The 14,704-nt window shown below is 41.1% G+C and overlaps 1 protein-coding gene across 1 annotated transcript in view; it reads left to right on the forward strand.

Moving 5' to 3' along the window:
* The window catches only part of HMCN2 (hemicentin 2), a 542,629-nt gene that overhangs the window by 87,815 nt on the left and 440,110 nt on the right, over positions 1-14,704 (forward strand). The window contains exon 2 of the mRNA XM_053695481.1: positions 4,513-4,696. Within this exon, the coding sequence (XP_053551456.1) occupies positions 4,513-4,696 (184 nt within the window). The remainder of the gene's footprint in view (positions 1-4,512; positions 4,697-14,704) is intronic.

The raw sequence follows: 14,704 nt of genomic DNA on the forward strand, positions 1-14,704 counted from the left end.
TATGGCGTAAATATTTACATTGGTGCGAATCCAAGAGTTACTCATGGAGTAAGGTTAGGATTCCTAGGATATTGTCTTTTCTACAAGACGGTTTAGAAAAGGGCTTATCTGCTAGTTCGTTAAAGGGACAGATTTCTGCTCTGTCTATTCTTCTACACAAACGTCTGGCAGAAGTTCCAGACGTTCAGGCTTTTTGTCAGGCTTTGGCTAGGATTAAGCCTGTGTTTAAGACTGTTGCTCCGCCGTGGAGCTTAAACTTAGTTCTTAACGTTTTGCAAGGTGTTCCATTTGAACCCCTTCATTCCATTGATATCAAGCTGTTATCTTGGAAAGTTCTGTTTTTGATGGCTATTTCCTCGGCTCGAAGAGTCTCTGAGTTATCTGCCTTACATTGTGATTCTCCTTATCTGATTTTTCATTCAGACAAGGTAGTTCTGCGTACTAAACCTGGGTTCTTACCTAAGGTAGTTTCTAACAGGAATATCAATCAAGAAATTGTTGTTCCATCACTGTGTCCTAACCCTTCTTCAAAGAAGGAACGACTTTTGCATAATCTGGATGTAGTCCGTGCCTTGAAGTTCTACTTACAGGCAACTAAAGATTTTCGTCAAACTTCTTCCCTGTTTGTCGTTTACTCTGGACAGAGGAGAGGTCAAAAAGCTTTGGCTACCTCTCTCTCTTTTTGGCTTCGTAGCATAATACGTTTAGCCTATGAGACTGCTGGACAGCAGCCTCCTGAAAGGATTACAGCTCATTCTACTAGAACTGTGGCTTCCACCTGGGCCTTTAAAAATGAGGCCTCTGTTGAACAGATTTGCAAGGCTGCGACTTGGTCTTCACTTCACACTTTTTCAAAATTTTACAAATTTGACACTTTTGCTTCTTCGGAGGCTGTTTTTGGGAGAAAGGTTCTTCAGGCAGTGGTTCCTTCCGTTTAAAGTGCCTGCCTCGTCCCTCCCATCATCCGTGTACTTTTAGCTTTGGTATTGGTATCCCATAAGTAATGGATGATCCGTGGACTGAACACACTTAACAAGAGAAAACATAATTTATGCTTACCTGATAAATTTATTTCTCTTGTAGTGTATCCAGTCCACGGCCCGCCCTGTCTTTTACGGCAGTTCTAAATTTTTAATGAAACTCCAGTCACCACTGTACCCTATGGTTTCTCCTTTCTTGTCTTGTTTCGGTCGAATGACTGGATATGACGTGTGAGGGGAGGAGCTATATAGCAGCTCTGCTTGGGTGATCCTCTTGCAACTTCCTGTTGGGGAAGAGATATAATCCCATAAGTAATGGATGACCCGTGGACTGACTACACTACAAGAGAAATAAATTTATCAGGTAAGCATAAATTATGTTTTTTTTTCATACATACTATAAAACTGATAGAGTTTAAAGGGACATGAAACCCCTAAAACTTATCTCATGATCGTTCTTGATTCAGGCTGAGTATACAGATTCAAACAACTTTCCAAATTGCTTCTATTATCAAATTTGCTTCATTCTCTTGGTATCCTTTTTGAAGGCGTGGCAGTGCACTACTGGGAGCTAGCTGAACACAGGTGAGCCAATGTCAAGAGGCATATATGTGCAGCCACCAATCAGAAGCTAGCTCCCAGTAGTGCATTGTTACTCCTGAGCCTACCTATGTGTGTTTTTCAATAAAGGATACCAGTAGAACAAAACAAATTAGATACCAGAAGTAAATTAGAAAGTTGATCAAATTGCACGCTCTGTTTGAGTCATGAAAGTTTAATTTTGGCTTTACTGTCCCTTTAAATGTAAAAGTGCATGTTTTTATGTGTTTATACAAGCAATTTTTTGTAATAATAAAACATTCTAAGATGCAAACCTGAGAAAGCAAGGGTAAGGGGACGTATTTGACCAATACATACAGCATGGTGATACCTGTGTGCACCAACTGTTTTTTTGTGAATTTATTTGTATACATGTCTATATATGAGTACTGGTATGTATATATGTGTACTGGTATGTATATATGAGTACTTGTATGTATATATGTGTACTGGTATGTATTTAAATGTTCTGGTACTTATATATGTGTACTGGTATGTTTATATGAGTACTGGTATGTATATATGTGTACTGGTACATATATATGAGTACTGGTATGTATATATGTGTACTGGTATGTATATATGTGTACTGGTATGTATATATGAGTACTGGCATGTGTATAGGTGTACTGGTATGTATATAGGAGAGGTACGTATATATGTGTACTGGTATGTATATAGGTGTACTGGTATGTATATAAGTGTACTGGTATGTATATAGGTGTACTAGTATGTATATATGTGTACTGGTATGTGTATATGAGTACGGGTACATATATAGGTGTACTGGTATGTGTATATGAGTACTGGTACATATATAGGTGTACTGCTATGTATATATGTGTACTGGTATGTATATATGAGTACTGGTATGTATATATGTGTACTGGTACGTATATATGAGTACTGGTGCATATATATGTGTACTGGTATGTATATTTTAGTACTGGTGCATATTTATGTGTACTGGTATGTATATATGAGTACTGGTATGTATATATGAGTACTGGTATGTGTGTAGGTGTACTGGTACATATATAGGTGTACTGGTACGTATATATAGGTGTACTGGTATGCATATAGGTGTACTGGTATGTATATAAGTGTACTGGTATGTATATAGGTGTACTGTTATGTGTCTATGAGTACTGATACGTGTATAGGTGTACTGGTATGTATATGTGTACTGGTACGTATATATGTGTACACACTAATGCATATATACCTATGATGTGCAACCTAATTGTAATGAAATGGATATAAAAGTGGAAAAAGAAAATACTATGGGGCCGATTTATCATTTGTCTGGCGGACATGACCTGCTGTAGCGCTCATGTCCGCCAGACATCGATCAATGCTTATCATTGCATAAGCAGTACTGGTAAACAGCTTGTGCAATGCCGCCCCCTGCAGATTGACGGCCAATCGGCCGCTAGCAGGGGGTGTCAATCAACCCGATTGTATAGGATCGAGCTGATTGATGTCTGAAGCCTCAGAGGAGGCTTACAAGTTAAGGAGCAGCTGTCTTAAGACCGCTGCTTCTTAACTCCTGTTTCTGGCGAGCCTGAAGGCGCGCACGGAAACAGAGTCATTGGGGCACATTCGGGCCATGATAAATCGGCCCCTCTGTGTTAAAGCATTTTATTATTGCTCTATTCCTTGCATATAACTATGTGTTTAACCCCTGCAGGGACAATGACAATAGACATATATGCACAGCCACCAGCAGCAGCTAGTTCCCAGTTTATGGGTGAGCACATCTAGTGGGCCAATGACAAGAGGCATATATGTGCAGTCACCAATCACCAGCAAGCTACCAGTTACTACTGCTGCTGAGAATACCTAGGTATGCTTTTCAACACACAATACCAAGAAAACAAAGTAAATAACTGAAGTAAACTGTAAAGTATCTTAATATTTGTTCTCTCTGATCTAGCTACAGTTTAATTTGGAGTGTTCCTGTGTCTCTTTACAGTTAAATGTTGTATTGTTCAGGGGAAAAATGCAAATTCTTTGTGGAGATTAAAATAAATAAATATAAGAGTGAAGGTGCTTAGGGTGACATCTGGATTCTGTTTTATTGCTTGAGGGTACGGAAAGATCCCCGTTTTATACTACTTACTGCTGCTTTTATTTATATCACAAAGTACTTTGTCTTAGTTTTGGGTAGAAATGAAAATAATTTTGTAAACGTTGTAAGCCTGTAATAGCTGTACAGCTTAGAGAATTGGGGGTTCTACAACAGTGGTTAAGGGGCCTTCACTCCCCTCCCAGAACTCTACACTGGGTGACAGGACGAAAAGAGATCAAATAAATGTCCCTATGACAAAAAGAAACAGAACGTGAAAACCAACAGATAGTGGTGAATAAGGAGCAAGCATCTGAAATGAGAGGGAGGATAAATAAAAAAGAACTGAGAGGGAACATAGAGAAGCAAGAATTGCAGACATTATGCAGAAGATGAGTCCAATTGGGGTGAAGATTAGAGAATAAACTGATGTTGAGACAATCAGATCTATGAAATGATAAAAAGAGTCTCAGAAGTAGTTTTTGAGTTGTGGTCCTGCCCCCTCCCCCTTACTCACAGGTATCCCCAGACACTACTTATCCTGGGACAGCTCTGGGCAGGAGGCAGGGAGGGGTTCTTTGTTTGCTATAAGGGGCTGAACTTCTCCTCCCAAAAGTTTGGAAGTAGGAAGGGGGGGGGGCAGGTTGAGTTATATAGCCAGGCTCTCAGGCAGCGTTATAAGCATTAGCACACACTGAACAAGCACTGGGACTTACACAGCTGCAACTCTCACACTGCCCCAACCTAGGCTCAGATAAGGACACAGGATATAACATCTGGGCTTCAGTTGTCTAACTGAAGTTTATTGGGGGAATGGCTGCAGGGGACCTCTACCTTGTGTTATTCACCTTACTTTTATCCCAGGTGAGCAGGGGGGAACCCCAGGACCATGCAGCCCCCTCACTGGCCTTTGTGTTTGATGTAACTGGTTCCATGTACGATGATCTCAGACAGGTGATTGAAGGAGCTAGCCGAATTTTAGAACGCACCTTGAATCGCAGAACCAAAGCCATCAGCAATTACGTGCTCGTACCTTTCCACGACCCAGGTAAGGACCTTCAGATTGCAGTCTCTTGGTATATTGCTGTTTCACATACGTGCATTCTGAGGATTTATTTGTGTGACTGAGATATATATATATATTTCACTTTTATAGAAGTTTGCTGGTCTAAAAGCCAGTCAGCCTTATCTTACAAAAGGAAAGCTGTACTGAACACTTAGTGCATATAAAATATCTTTATCTTTTATTTATATAAGACAGTGTTGGGCAATGTGAAAGGACATTTACTGCGTTATGTATCTTTACATTACTCAAATGTGTGATAGCAACTGGGAAGCCAGACGTGACAATAACCAGGGTCCTGTGCAAAAGAAAGGGTATGACATAATGCAATTGATACAGTAACAATTTATTATTATTATTATTATCGGTTATTTGTAGAGCGCCAACAGATTCCGCACTGACTTTACCTCTGCAGATGTCTAAGGGATATTGTTTAGTTTAGGGGAGACCTATACAATTTGCTACAAAGGCTGCTGAATATCAAGTTTTGTATGGTGGAGAATTGGCATTTTCTACACCTTATTCCTGGTTTTCAAATGTAAATCCCCCTCCCCCCATTTACCTCTCTTCTTGCCCCATGTAGAAAAAAAAAAGAACAAACAGAAAGTCTCTTATCTGCAAATTTATGATTCTTTACATTATGTAGAATTATGGGCGCTGCATTAATGAGTGGGGTAACCAACCCCCATGTAGAAGGGTCACTTGCAAGGAGGCCTTCTATAAGTTTAGGGGACACATATGAGAAATGCCTGCTGCGAAATAGTGTCTATTAGCAAAAGCTATTTACAAAGCAGTATACTACGTTGCACAAAGTTGCCCACTTAACCTTTTGGTTGCTGAAGGGTAATGCAGTGCAGCAGGGCATATACTGCCAGCACAACATAAACTGTTTGTTGCACTAAAGGGTACCATCCTCCATGTAGGACAATAAATCACAAAGAACGTCCTCGCCCCTCTGTATCTCTAATATGCCAGATTCAGGAGCACAAGCTGTGTAACTATGAGTCCCCCTAATAGAAACCGTCATCTTCCGGTCTTCTCCTGAGCATTTGAATTTGGCAGAACACGTTCTGCTCTGAGCCAAGAATCCCCCGTGTCTCCAGCAGTAATGATCAGGGAGGCTGTTTCTATGCTTACACATACACAATCGCACACACACACATGTATGCATAAATCTCCTTCATTTATACTCGTGCAGGCACAACTTTATATACATCATTATTATGTGCAAATGCTTTGGCAAAGGACTGTTTTAGTTCACACAAAAATCAGACAGCAACACTTACACAACTGCATATATGCAATTATGCATACAAATACACACACATATACACACGTACACACACGGCTGTAAACTTACACTCGCTAACGAATTAAGGAAAAAAGTAGGAAATTAGGACTTTCCCATATTAAAGTTATGATAAACTTTCCCCTTTGTATAATAAGATCCAGATACCATATTTTAGATAGAGTTTAATTCATCAGTTGTAATAAAGATGATCTATAACTTTCTTTTTAATACCCGGTGCTCCGGCCACCCACTGCAAAAGTAATTTCTAAAATATTGTTTCCGTTCCGGATCTTATTATAAAAAGTAGAAAGTTTGCCCTAGAGTTGACTAGTATCGTACCCACTGTCTTGGTATGTGTGTGAATATAATATAGCTTGAAATTTCAATTAGTCCTGGACAAGTAAAAAAAAAAGTGACTTTTTTACTTATCTTTAACATTGAGTGGACTAATTGCTTTTCTCTCTGGGCAAGTAACTTTTAACCCCTGACTAGTAAACTAGTATGCATAAACATATACAATCTATAAATGTATATATACACACACAGAGATAAACACATAAAACATAAATACACATGCACACATACAGTACAGTCTACTGATTAGTGAGAAATGATTGTGACTGAGTAAGAATTATGGGGTTCTCCAATATTTAACATTGATTTGACTTGTAACTTTTTGTTCTTCTGACTAATAAACCACAGTTATATTTACCAACCACATATTTGCAGACTATTAAAGGAAAAAAATGCTTGTGTGTGAGATTTACAGCCTTGTATGTACCTACCCTATTTATATTACACACACATACTTCTAATTACTAATAAACACACATATACATATATAGGGGTATATTTACCAATGTGCGAGCGGACATAATACCAAGTAGCTTATCATGTCCGCTGCACATCGCGACACATCGATAAATCCAGACAGCATACGCTGTCGACATTTATCATTACACCAGCAGTTCTTGTGAAGTACTGGTGCAATGCCGCCCCCTGCAGATTTGCGGCCAATCAGCCGCTAGCAGGAAGTGTCAATCAACCCGATCGTATTGGATCTTTAGACCGCTGCTTCATAACTTCTTTATAACTTCTGTTTCCAGCAAGCCTTGATAAATATGCCCCATAGCCTCACTATTACATATTCAGATCATGCAACCGACACTTTCAGTTGCTTGTGTCCCTGACATACATGCTTGTTTACATATAGATTGGAAAATGTATGTTTATGTGTGTACACCGGTATCAGTTAGATGCAGTATGTGCAGCTAAACACATCCTACATTCTCCATAGCCTTGTTTTCTCAGGTTTGCTTCTCTGACCCATTGTTAGAATCAGCTGTTAGTTGTTTGTTTTATCCGTTAGATGGAGAATGCTGAGAGTTTAGTAATAACAACCCAGAGGGAAGTCGCACACCTAGGCCAAACAGCTGAGAGGACACTGTGTTGTATTACATTATAGACAGGGCTAGTGGGCTACTGCTTGTATATAGTATTGAGATCTGGTGTATCACTGCACGTGTGAAATACAAAAACTGGTCTGTCAGGCTGTGTAATAAAAGGTCTGTCTGCGCATGTGCAATACAGAGGTCTTGTGTCTCACTGCATCATGTGTGTAATTTTCTAATGCTGTCTAGCCAAATACAAATGTTAGCTTACTGTTTATCTGGCTAGATTACAAGTAGATCACTATTATGTGCTCCAGCTCGCGTGTTAATTTTGCTAGACAGAGTTTTTTTTGCACGCATCGGGTTTCGAAAGTTGAAAGTAAAAAGTTAGCATGCAAGTGAAAACTCGATGCAAGCTAAAAAAATGGAACTTTAAATATTGTGACTGCGTTAACTGATTTTCCCGTAGACTTCAATGGAGTGCCCAAGCTGCAAAATAAGAAGCTAACACTCATACTTGCATACTAACCCGACAGGAGTTAATAATAGTTCTCATTCCAATGTTCTTAACATACAAAACAATGTACTTTTTCTTCCTAATTGGAAAGAGTCCACAGCTGCATTCATTGCTTTTGGGAAATAAGAACCTGGCCACCAGGAGGAGGCAAAGACACCCCAGCTAAAGGCTTAAATACTCCTCCCACTTCCCTCATCCCCCAGTCATTCTTTGCCTTTTGTCCCAGGAGGTTGGCAGAGTAGTGCCAGAATTTGTTTTGTCTCTTATGGAGGGTACTACTCTTCGCAATGGGACAGAGGTTTTAAGTAGCCCTATAAGCTTCTCACTGAGGGCCTGGGTGAAAGTTAGAGTCTGGAGATGCAGGGAGAGTTCTCTTTTGTGACACCATCCGACTCATATTAACAGCTCCTACAGCAATAATCGGCGTTGACGAGTTTCGCAGACTGCTTTTTCTCTCAAGTCCATGTCAGGAGCGAAGCTACTAACCTGTCACACTTCCTGTTCCACGGCGTAGATTCTGGTAAGATTGTTTCATTTTTTATTATATAATGTTAACACAGAAGACAGGGTCACAGTGTGGCACCTTTTATCTTTATAGAATCAAGGGTTAATATCTCCTTAGGGGGATTATATGAACACGGGGGAATAATAATCTTATATGTTTATTTGATTTTATGCTGCTTTTATGTGTGAGATGTTAGGCTCATAGGCTGTTATGCAATATACAGTTTCACTTTCACTTTGAGAGCCATGCAGCTTACAAGCTTGGCGCGCTTTCTCATAGCAGGGACGGTCCTGCATTGTGCACTATGTTATTCATTCCCTCCTTCGTGAATATAGAGAGGAGTCATACATCTCTGTACTGTCTGGGTCATAGGAGGTGGTGAGTGCCCCAGCCATTGGGGTATAGAGGTGCCGTTATTTTATAAAAAAAAAAAGAGGATGTTTTATCTCTCTAGTTCTCCGGTTATTACACTAGTGATGGAGGATTCGGTTTCTTTAGAGGGCCCTCCCTCTATTCCTAAAGAACAATTCCTGTTTATATGGCGAAGAGGCCCTAGTTCCCCCTCTCAATTATGTTCCATATGCCTTGATAATGTGATAATATCAAACATGTTTGATATCACAGAGCCGTCCACCTCTGAGGAGTTGTTGTTCAGTGAGGTGCGTACCCTACATTGTTATCTCTATACACATGCAGTTTTCCCGTAGCATTGCTGATCCTCCATCTGGAAGGGGGCCTTTCTTCTCCAGACGTTATTGCGCAGTTCAGACGGCGGTGTCTACGGCCTTAATGCTTTACCTCGCCCTGCTAAGCGCAAGCGAAAGGTTACATATTGCACTCCTTCCCAGAGTACATCAAATAATTTTTGGATTTAACTGATAGGGTTATCCGAGGATGAAGTTCTTTCTGAGACTGAGTATGAACTTTCTGGGTCAGAGTCTGTTGCATCTCAACCTCCAGCTACGGAGGAACCAGACTTTAGTTTTAGGAATTTGCGCTTCTTCTAAAGGAAGTTTTTGGTGAATTCAGGGGTTCCAGAGGTCATATTGCCTGATGAACTTTTATTTGCTAAATTGAATAGAGTTTGAGGACAGGGAGGTGCCTTCTTCTCCCTGCTCCTATTGTCCAGAGTATTCCACCTTGGACTGTACAGATCCCTGTGGGTGTGACTGTCCCTGAGTGTTGTGCCTTTCGTTACAGAATTGTGCGCCTTTTCGTGTTACTCAGACATGTTTTTTTTTAATTTATTAAACGACCCTATCCTTATCGAATACGGGAATACTCAGTCTGCTCTTTGAATGGCGCACATCATTAGACATGTGGGGATGATGTAATCTCCTGATTGTCCATGTATTGAGATCTTTTCCATTTTTTTTTTGAAGATCAGGGCTCCTTTTGCCTGTTCCTGTGGTAGACCTGTCTCTTTTTGGGCGTTAACCTACGGGTTGCCTTGTATTTTATTTCCATCAGATAGGATGTCCTGTCTGTTTTCCTTCTTCCCCTCTGAGGGAGGATTTATGTGGCTTGATGGTTAGTACCCGGATTGCAGACTTTTCCTGTTCAGTTATGTCTGGTAGCTGCTCGGACACGTAGCGCTGCTCTGCTTGGCTTATCCGGTAGAGGCGCTGAGTGCTCATGTTATCCTCTGTCTTCAACTAAGCATTCTAGAGGACCGGTGGGTCCGTGAGGCAGGAAGGATTGTCTCAGTCCTTATAGACTTCAATTTGGATAACTGGGTCAGTGGAGTTCCGCTGCGTGTCTCTCGCTTGTGTCTGGGGTTGTCAGACCCTAGAGCTACTTCCCATGTAGTGGCGGGTTGGTGGGCTTGCGCCCTCTTGCCGCAGAGTTGGGCGGTTTGGCCTTTTTTCTTTTGAGGTCCTGGGAATTGTCCTTCTGGACTTAGTTCTCAGCGGCTAGTAGTTTATTGGGTAGTTCAGCTGCCTTGCAGCGGATGGGTTGCAGAATGTGACCAGCTGCAGCTATTGCACATTGACTGTGTACTGTCTAGCTGTTTTTATGAGACCTTTTGGTCTTCCTCTGTTGTCTCCTTTTAGGGACCTGCGTTCCCCTCCGGGATATGGTCGTTTCCTGTTAGGGGCACTGGGCGTGGTCTCCTTGGGCTCTGCTCGGAGCTGGGGATGCTGTGCGTCCTTTTCTCTCTATGATCCTCTGATTGTATGGAGGTGATGCAGAGACCAGCCTTTGCTCAAGTGATTTTGGTCTCGGGGTATCCCCTTGCTTGTTGTCCTGTGGCTGAGAGTCTATGGGCTCTAGTGTCGTTGTATGACTTTTAATGCCTTAGCTCCTTTGGAGCATTGGACTTTGGCAAGGGGTGGTCTCTTCCTTGTGTCGGGACTTGCAAGTTATCTCGTTATCCGTGTTGATCTGGATATTGCATTGATATCTCCCTGTGGTCTGTTTTTTTATCTCAGACGGGGTGTTAAGTTCTCGTATATTGTTTGTTTAAAAAATTGGGGGCTCGGATCTGTTTTCTCCCTGGTGCTTCTGGTTGCTGAGGCTTCGCTCAGTGTTTTCCTTTGTGGAGTTGTTGCCGGACGTTTTGGCTCTAGGGCTGGTTCGGGGTTCCCCAGTTCCTGGGAACTTGAGCTATGTCCTTTTACTTGATCTAATTGACCTGGTCACGGTTGGCCAGGTTGTCTGAATGCTGATACTCATTGGGCTGGACTTAAGCCTTTATGGTCGGTTTCCCTTGGTCAGCATAAACTGATGGATTCACTGCTCTGCAGGCGAATGGGTTTGCAGTGTCTCTGCTGCAGCTATTGCACATTGGATGTGTGTAAGCAAGCAAATTCCAGGCTTAGGGGGATTCCTTCCAAGTTCATCTGCCTTGGAGATTGATCTCTCCTTTAGCCTGTGGCTTTGTGTCTTGTGGGCAGGTGCTCTGCCTTTTTGACCCCATCCCTTTTCTTAGGATGGGGAACTTATTCTCCTTTTTATGGAGGTGTGGTCCTTTTTCTAGGGATTCTCTTGGATTCAGGAGGTTGGAACTGAGAGTTAACCTTTCAGAGAGGGGTGTTTTTCTCTGGGTTGTTACGTTCCATCTGGAGTCTTGCTGGCTCCTTGTCGAGACTATGGTGGGCCTTTTGTTAGATTCCTTTGGGTCTACGGCCTTGTTGTCTGTTTCTAAGGATTCGGGTTGGCACTCGTGCTCTGTTGGGATGGCTGTGGCCATTCTTCCGCTCATTTTTTGAGCTGGTGTTGGGGTTCTTCTGTTCTGTTTTCAAGACCTACCGATGCTTAAGCTGGCCCGGTTGGGAGTGGGTTCTGAGATGCGTTGTCATCTTCAGGATCTAGGTTGGCATTGTAGCTAGCCCCTGGGTTTACAAGCTGAGGGTCCCAGGTTACCATTCACCTCTCTCTCTCTTGAGGGTGCAGTGGGTCTTGTTGAGGTTATGTGCTTCCCCTTTTAGAGCCTTGTGTGTAGGTCTAGCGGCTTTGATTGCCTGGAAGTGTGCCCTCTGTCTGGGAGTTCTCCTTTGGCAATCTGTTCTCTTGCTGGCCGCTTTTTACTTCTCAGCAAATATTCTTCTGTGTCATCTTAATGATGGCTGCGTGTTGTTGACTCAGGTTTTTTTTGTCTGGGTCTGTTACATGTTCTTTTTTTTGTCTGAATACTATAGTATTCTTAGTTCTGACAATGTGAGGACTCTGTCTTCAGTTGTCTTTCGGTGCTTTTGCACAATGTTGAGAGAAAGGTTTCTCTGTTTCGAAACCCGGTCCTAAACTTCTGGTTTCTGCTTGGTCTAGGCGTAGCCTCCCCTTGTCTGTCAGGACCCATTTGGGTCTTTGTGGGCTAGGCTTGCTATTGGGGTTTTTCCTTCGGTTCTTCTTTGTCTTATCCCTTGGTGAGGGACCGCCTGTTGGGTGACGGTGTCTCCTGGAGGACTGTTGGCTCAGTTGAGTCAGATTTTGCAGTCTCTAGCTAGGCTTCTGGACTATCTGCGGGTTAGTGCCCTTGAGGCCTTTCCTTTTCAAAGTTTTCTCGGCTTCGGACGAACCAGGGTTTTGTTGGGTAGTGGTTTCTAGCTTGGTGCCCTCAGAATGGGCCATCTATTGTACCCTCCCGTTTTGGCATTCAATGTCCTCTTTAGCTTGGGTATTGTTTTCCCAAAAGTAATGAATGCAGCTGTGGACTCTTTCCAATTAGGAAGAAAAACATAAGTTATGCTTACCTGATAATTTCCTTTTCTTTCGTTGGAAAGAGTCCACAGCTCCCCACCCTTTTTCTACGTGGGGCGTCTTTTTTTATTTTTCTGGCACATTTTTTTCACCCTGATATTTCTTCTACTGTTCCTTGTTCCTCTGCAGAATGACTGGGGGATGAGGAAAGTGGGAGGAGTATTTAAGCCTTTGGCTGGGGTGTCTTTGCATCCTCCTGCTGGCCAGGTTCTTATTTCCCAAAAGTAATGAATGCAGCTGTGGACTCTTTCCAACGCAAGAAAAGGAAATGATCAGGTAAGCATAATTTATGTTTTTATTGTATATACATGTTTGTATATATATCTATAAATACCTATACCTGTATATCTATTGCAATATATATAGAAATATATATTTAATAATAAAAAGTACATTATTTTCTATGTGAAGAATATAGGAATGTAAATATATGTGTAACACGCATCAGAGCTTGCAATTTCTGACTAACCAGGTTGGTTATTAAAAATAACATAAAATATAAAAAAAATAATAATCATTAACAATAATTAAACATACTGTAAAATATTCTAAATAATCCATAAGAATATATCTATATTTTTGACAGTATGTTTAATCATTTTTAATACTTTTTATTAATATTATATATATGAGTGTAACTGTACTTTTACATGTATTTATGTTGTGTTTAATGCAACTTTTTATTTCCCTACCCTTTACACAAGCTCTGTAGTTGTGCTAACCAAACAAGCATAATTCGCGATTGTGCTTGAGCAGGCGCGTTTACTTTCAACCCGTAATACGCGCGCTATTTCTGTTGCATGCAAAAAGCTGAGAAAAACCTGATATCGTTCATCTGCTACAGTTAGCGCCACTGAGCTCGTAATCTGTTCCTAAGTGGGGTTTGGATTTTAGGAAGTACACAAATATTGCATTGTAATAGAAAAAAAAATATTTTTGTGATTTCTCACCATTCCAGTTAGTTTTAGATAACTGTGCCCCTAGTGTGATATTGCATTTATGTATTATCGAGGTCATGTGTACTGTGTGTATGTATGTGTATATATAAATATATATATTTGTATTAATATATGTATATATATATGTATAAATATATATGTGTTTACAGTACAGTATATATATATATATATATATATATATATATATATATATATATACATACATACATACATACATACATACATACATACATATATATATATATACATATACACACACCATTCCCTTGGGAAATGTAGAGGTCTACAACACAGGTTGAATACCATTTAGGGGCCTATTTATCAAGCTCAGATACGATCGTGTTGATTGACACCCCCTGCTAGCAGCTGATTGGCCGCGAATCTGCAGGGGGCGGCATTGCACCAGCAGTGAACCAGAACTGCTTGTGCAATGCTGAATGTGGAGAGCGTATACTGTCCGCATTCAGCGATGTCTGTCGGACATGATCCGCTGATCGGATCATGTTGGACAGACATTTGATAAATCGGCCCCTCTGTTGTCAGTTAGTACATAGTGTAGTCAAACATGCATTTCCTGCAGGGGCCAGATAAGTATTTAAATTTATCGACCTGTAAAAAAAAAAAAAAAATTTAGGGGTCAGATGTAGAATGTTAGAAATCATATAGCGCCTCTGCTTCCTAATATTTGTGTTTATTTTTTAAGACACGATGAGTCCACGGATCATCTTAATTACTAATGGGATATTCACCTCCTGGTCAGCAGGAGGAAGCAAAGAGCACCACAGCAGAGCTGTTAGCTCCTCCCTTCCCTCCCACTCCAGTCATTCTCTTTGCCTACGTTAGTGCTAGGAAGAGGTAAAGTTAGGTGTTAGAAAAGATTCTTCAATTAAGAGTTTATTATTTTTAAAGTAGTGCAAGATTGTGTGATCCTCATTGCTCCTGCTTGGCCTCGCGGGATTTGGTATGCGGATCTGGTGGATATGTCATCTCTGCCACTGTGGAGACTTCCGTTGAAGAAGAACCTTCTAATTCAAGGGTCCTGCTTTCACCCAAATCTAGTTTCGCTGAGGCGGACTACTTGTAGATTGAACACTTAATTTTGTCTAAGCAGGGTTTTTCTGACTCGGTCA

This window comes from Bombina bombina, chromosome 12, assembly GCF_027579735.1.
Source record: "Bombina bombina isolate aBomBom1 chromosome 12, aBomBom1.pri, whole genome shotgun sequence".
In the NCBI taxonomy this organism is placed as follows: Eukaryota; Metazoa; Chordata; class Amphibia; order Anura; family Bombinatoridae; genus Bombina; species Bombina bombina.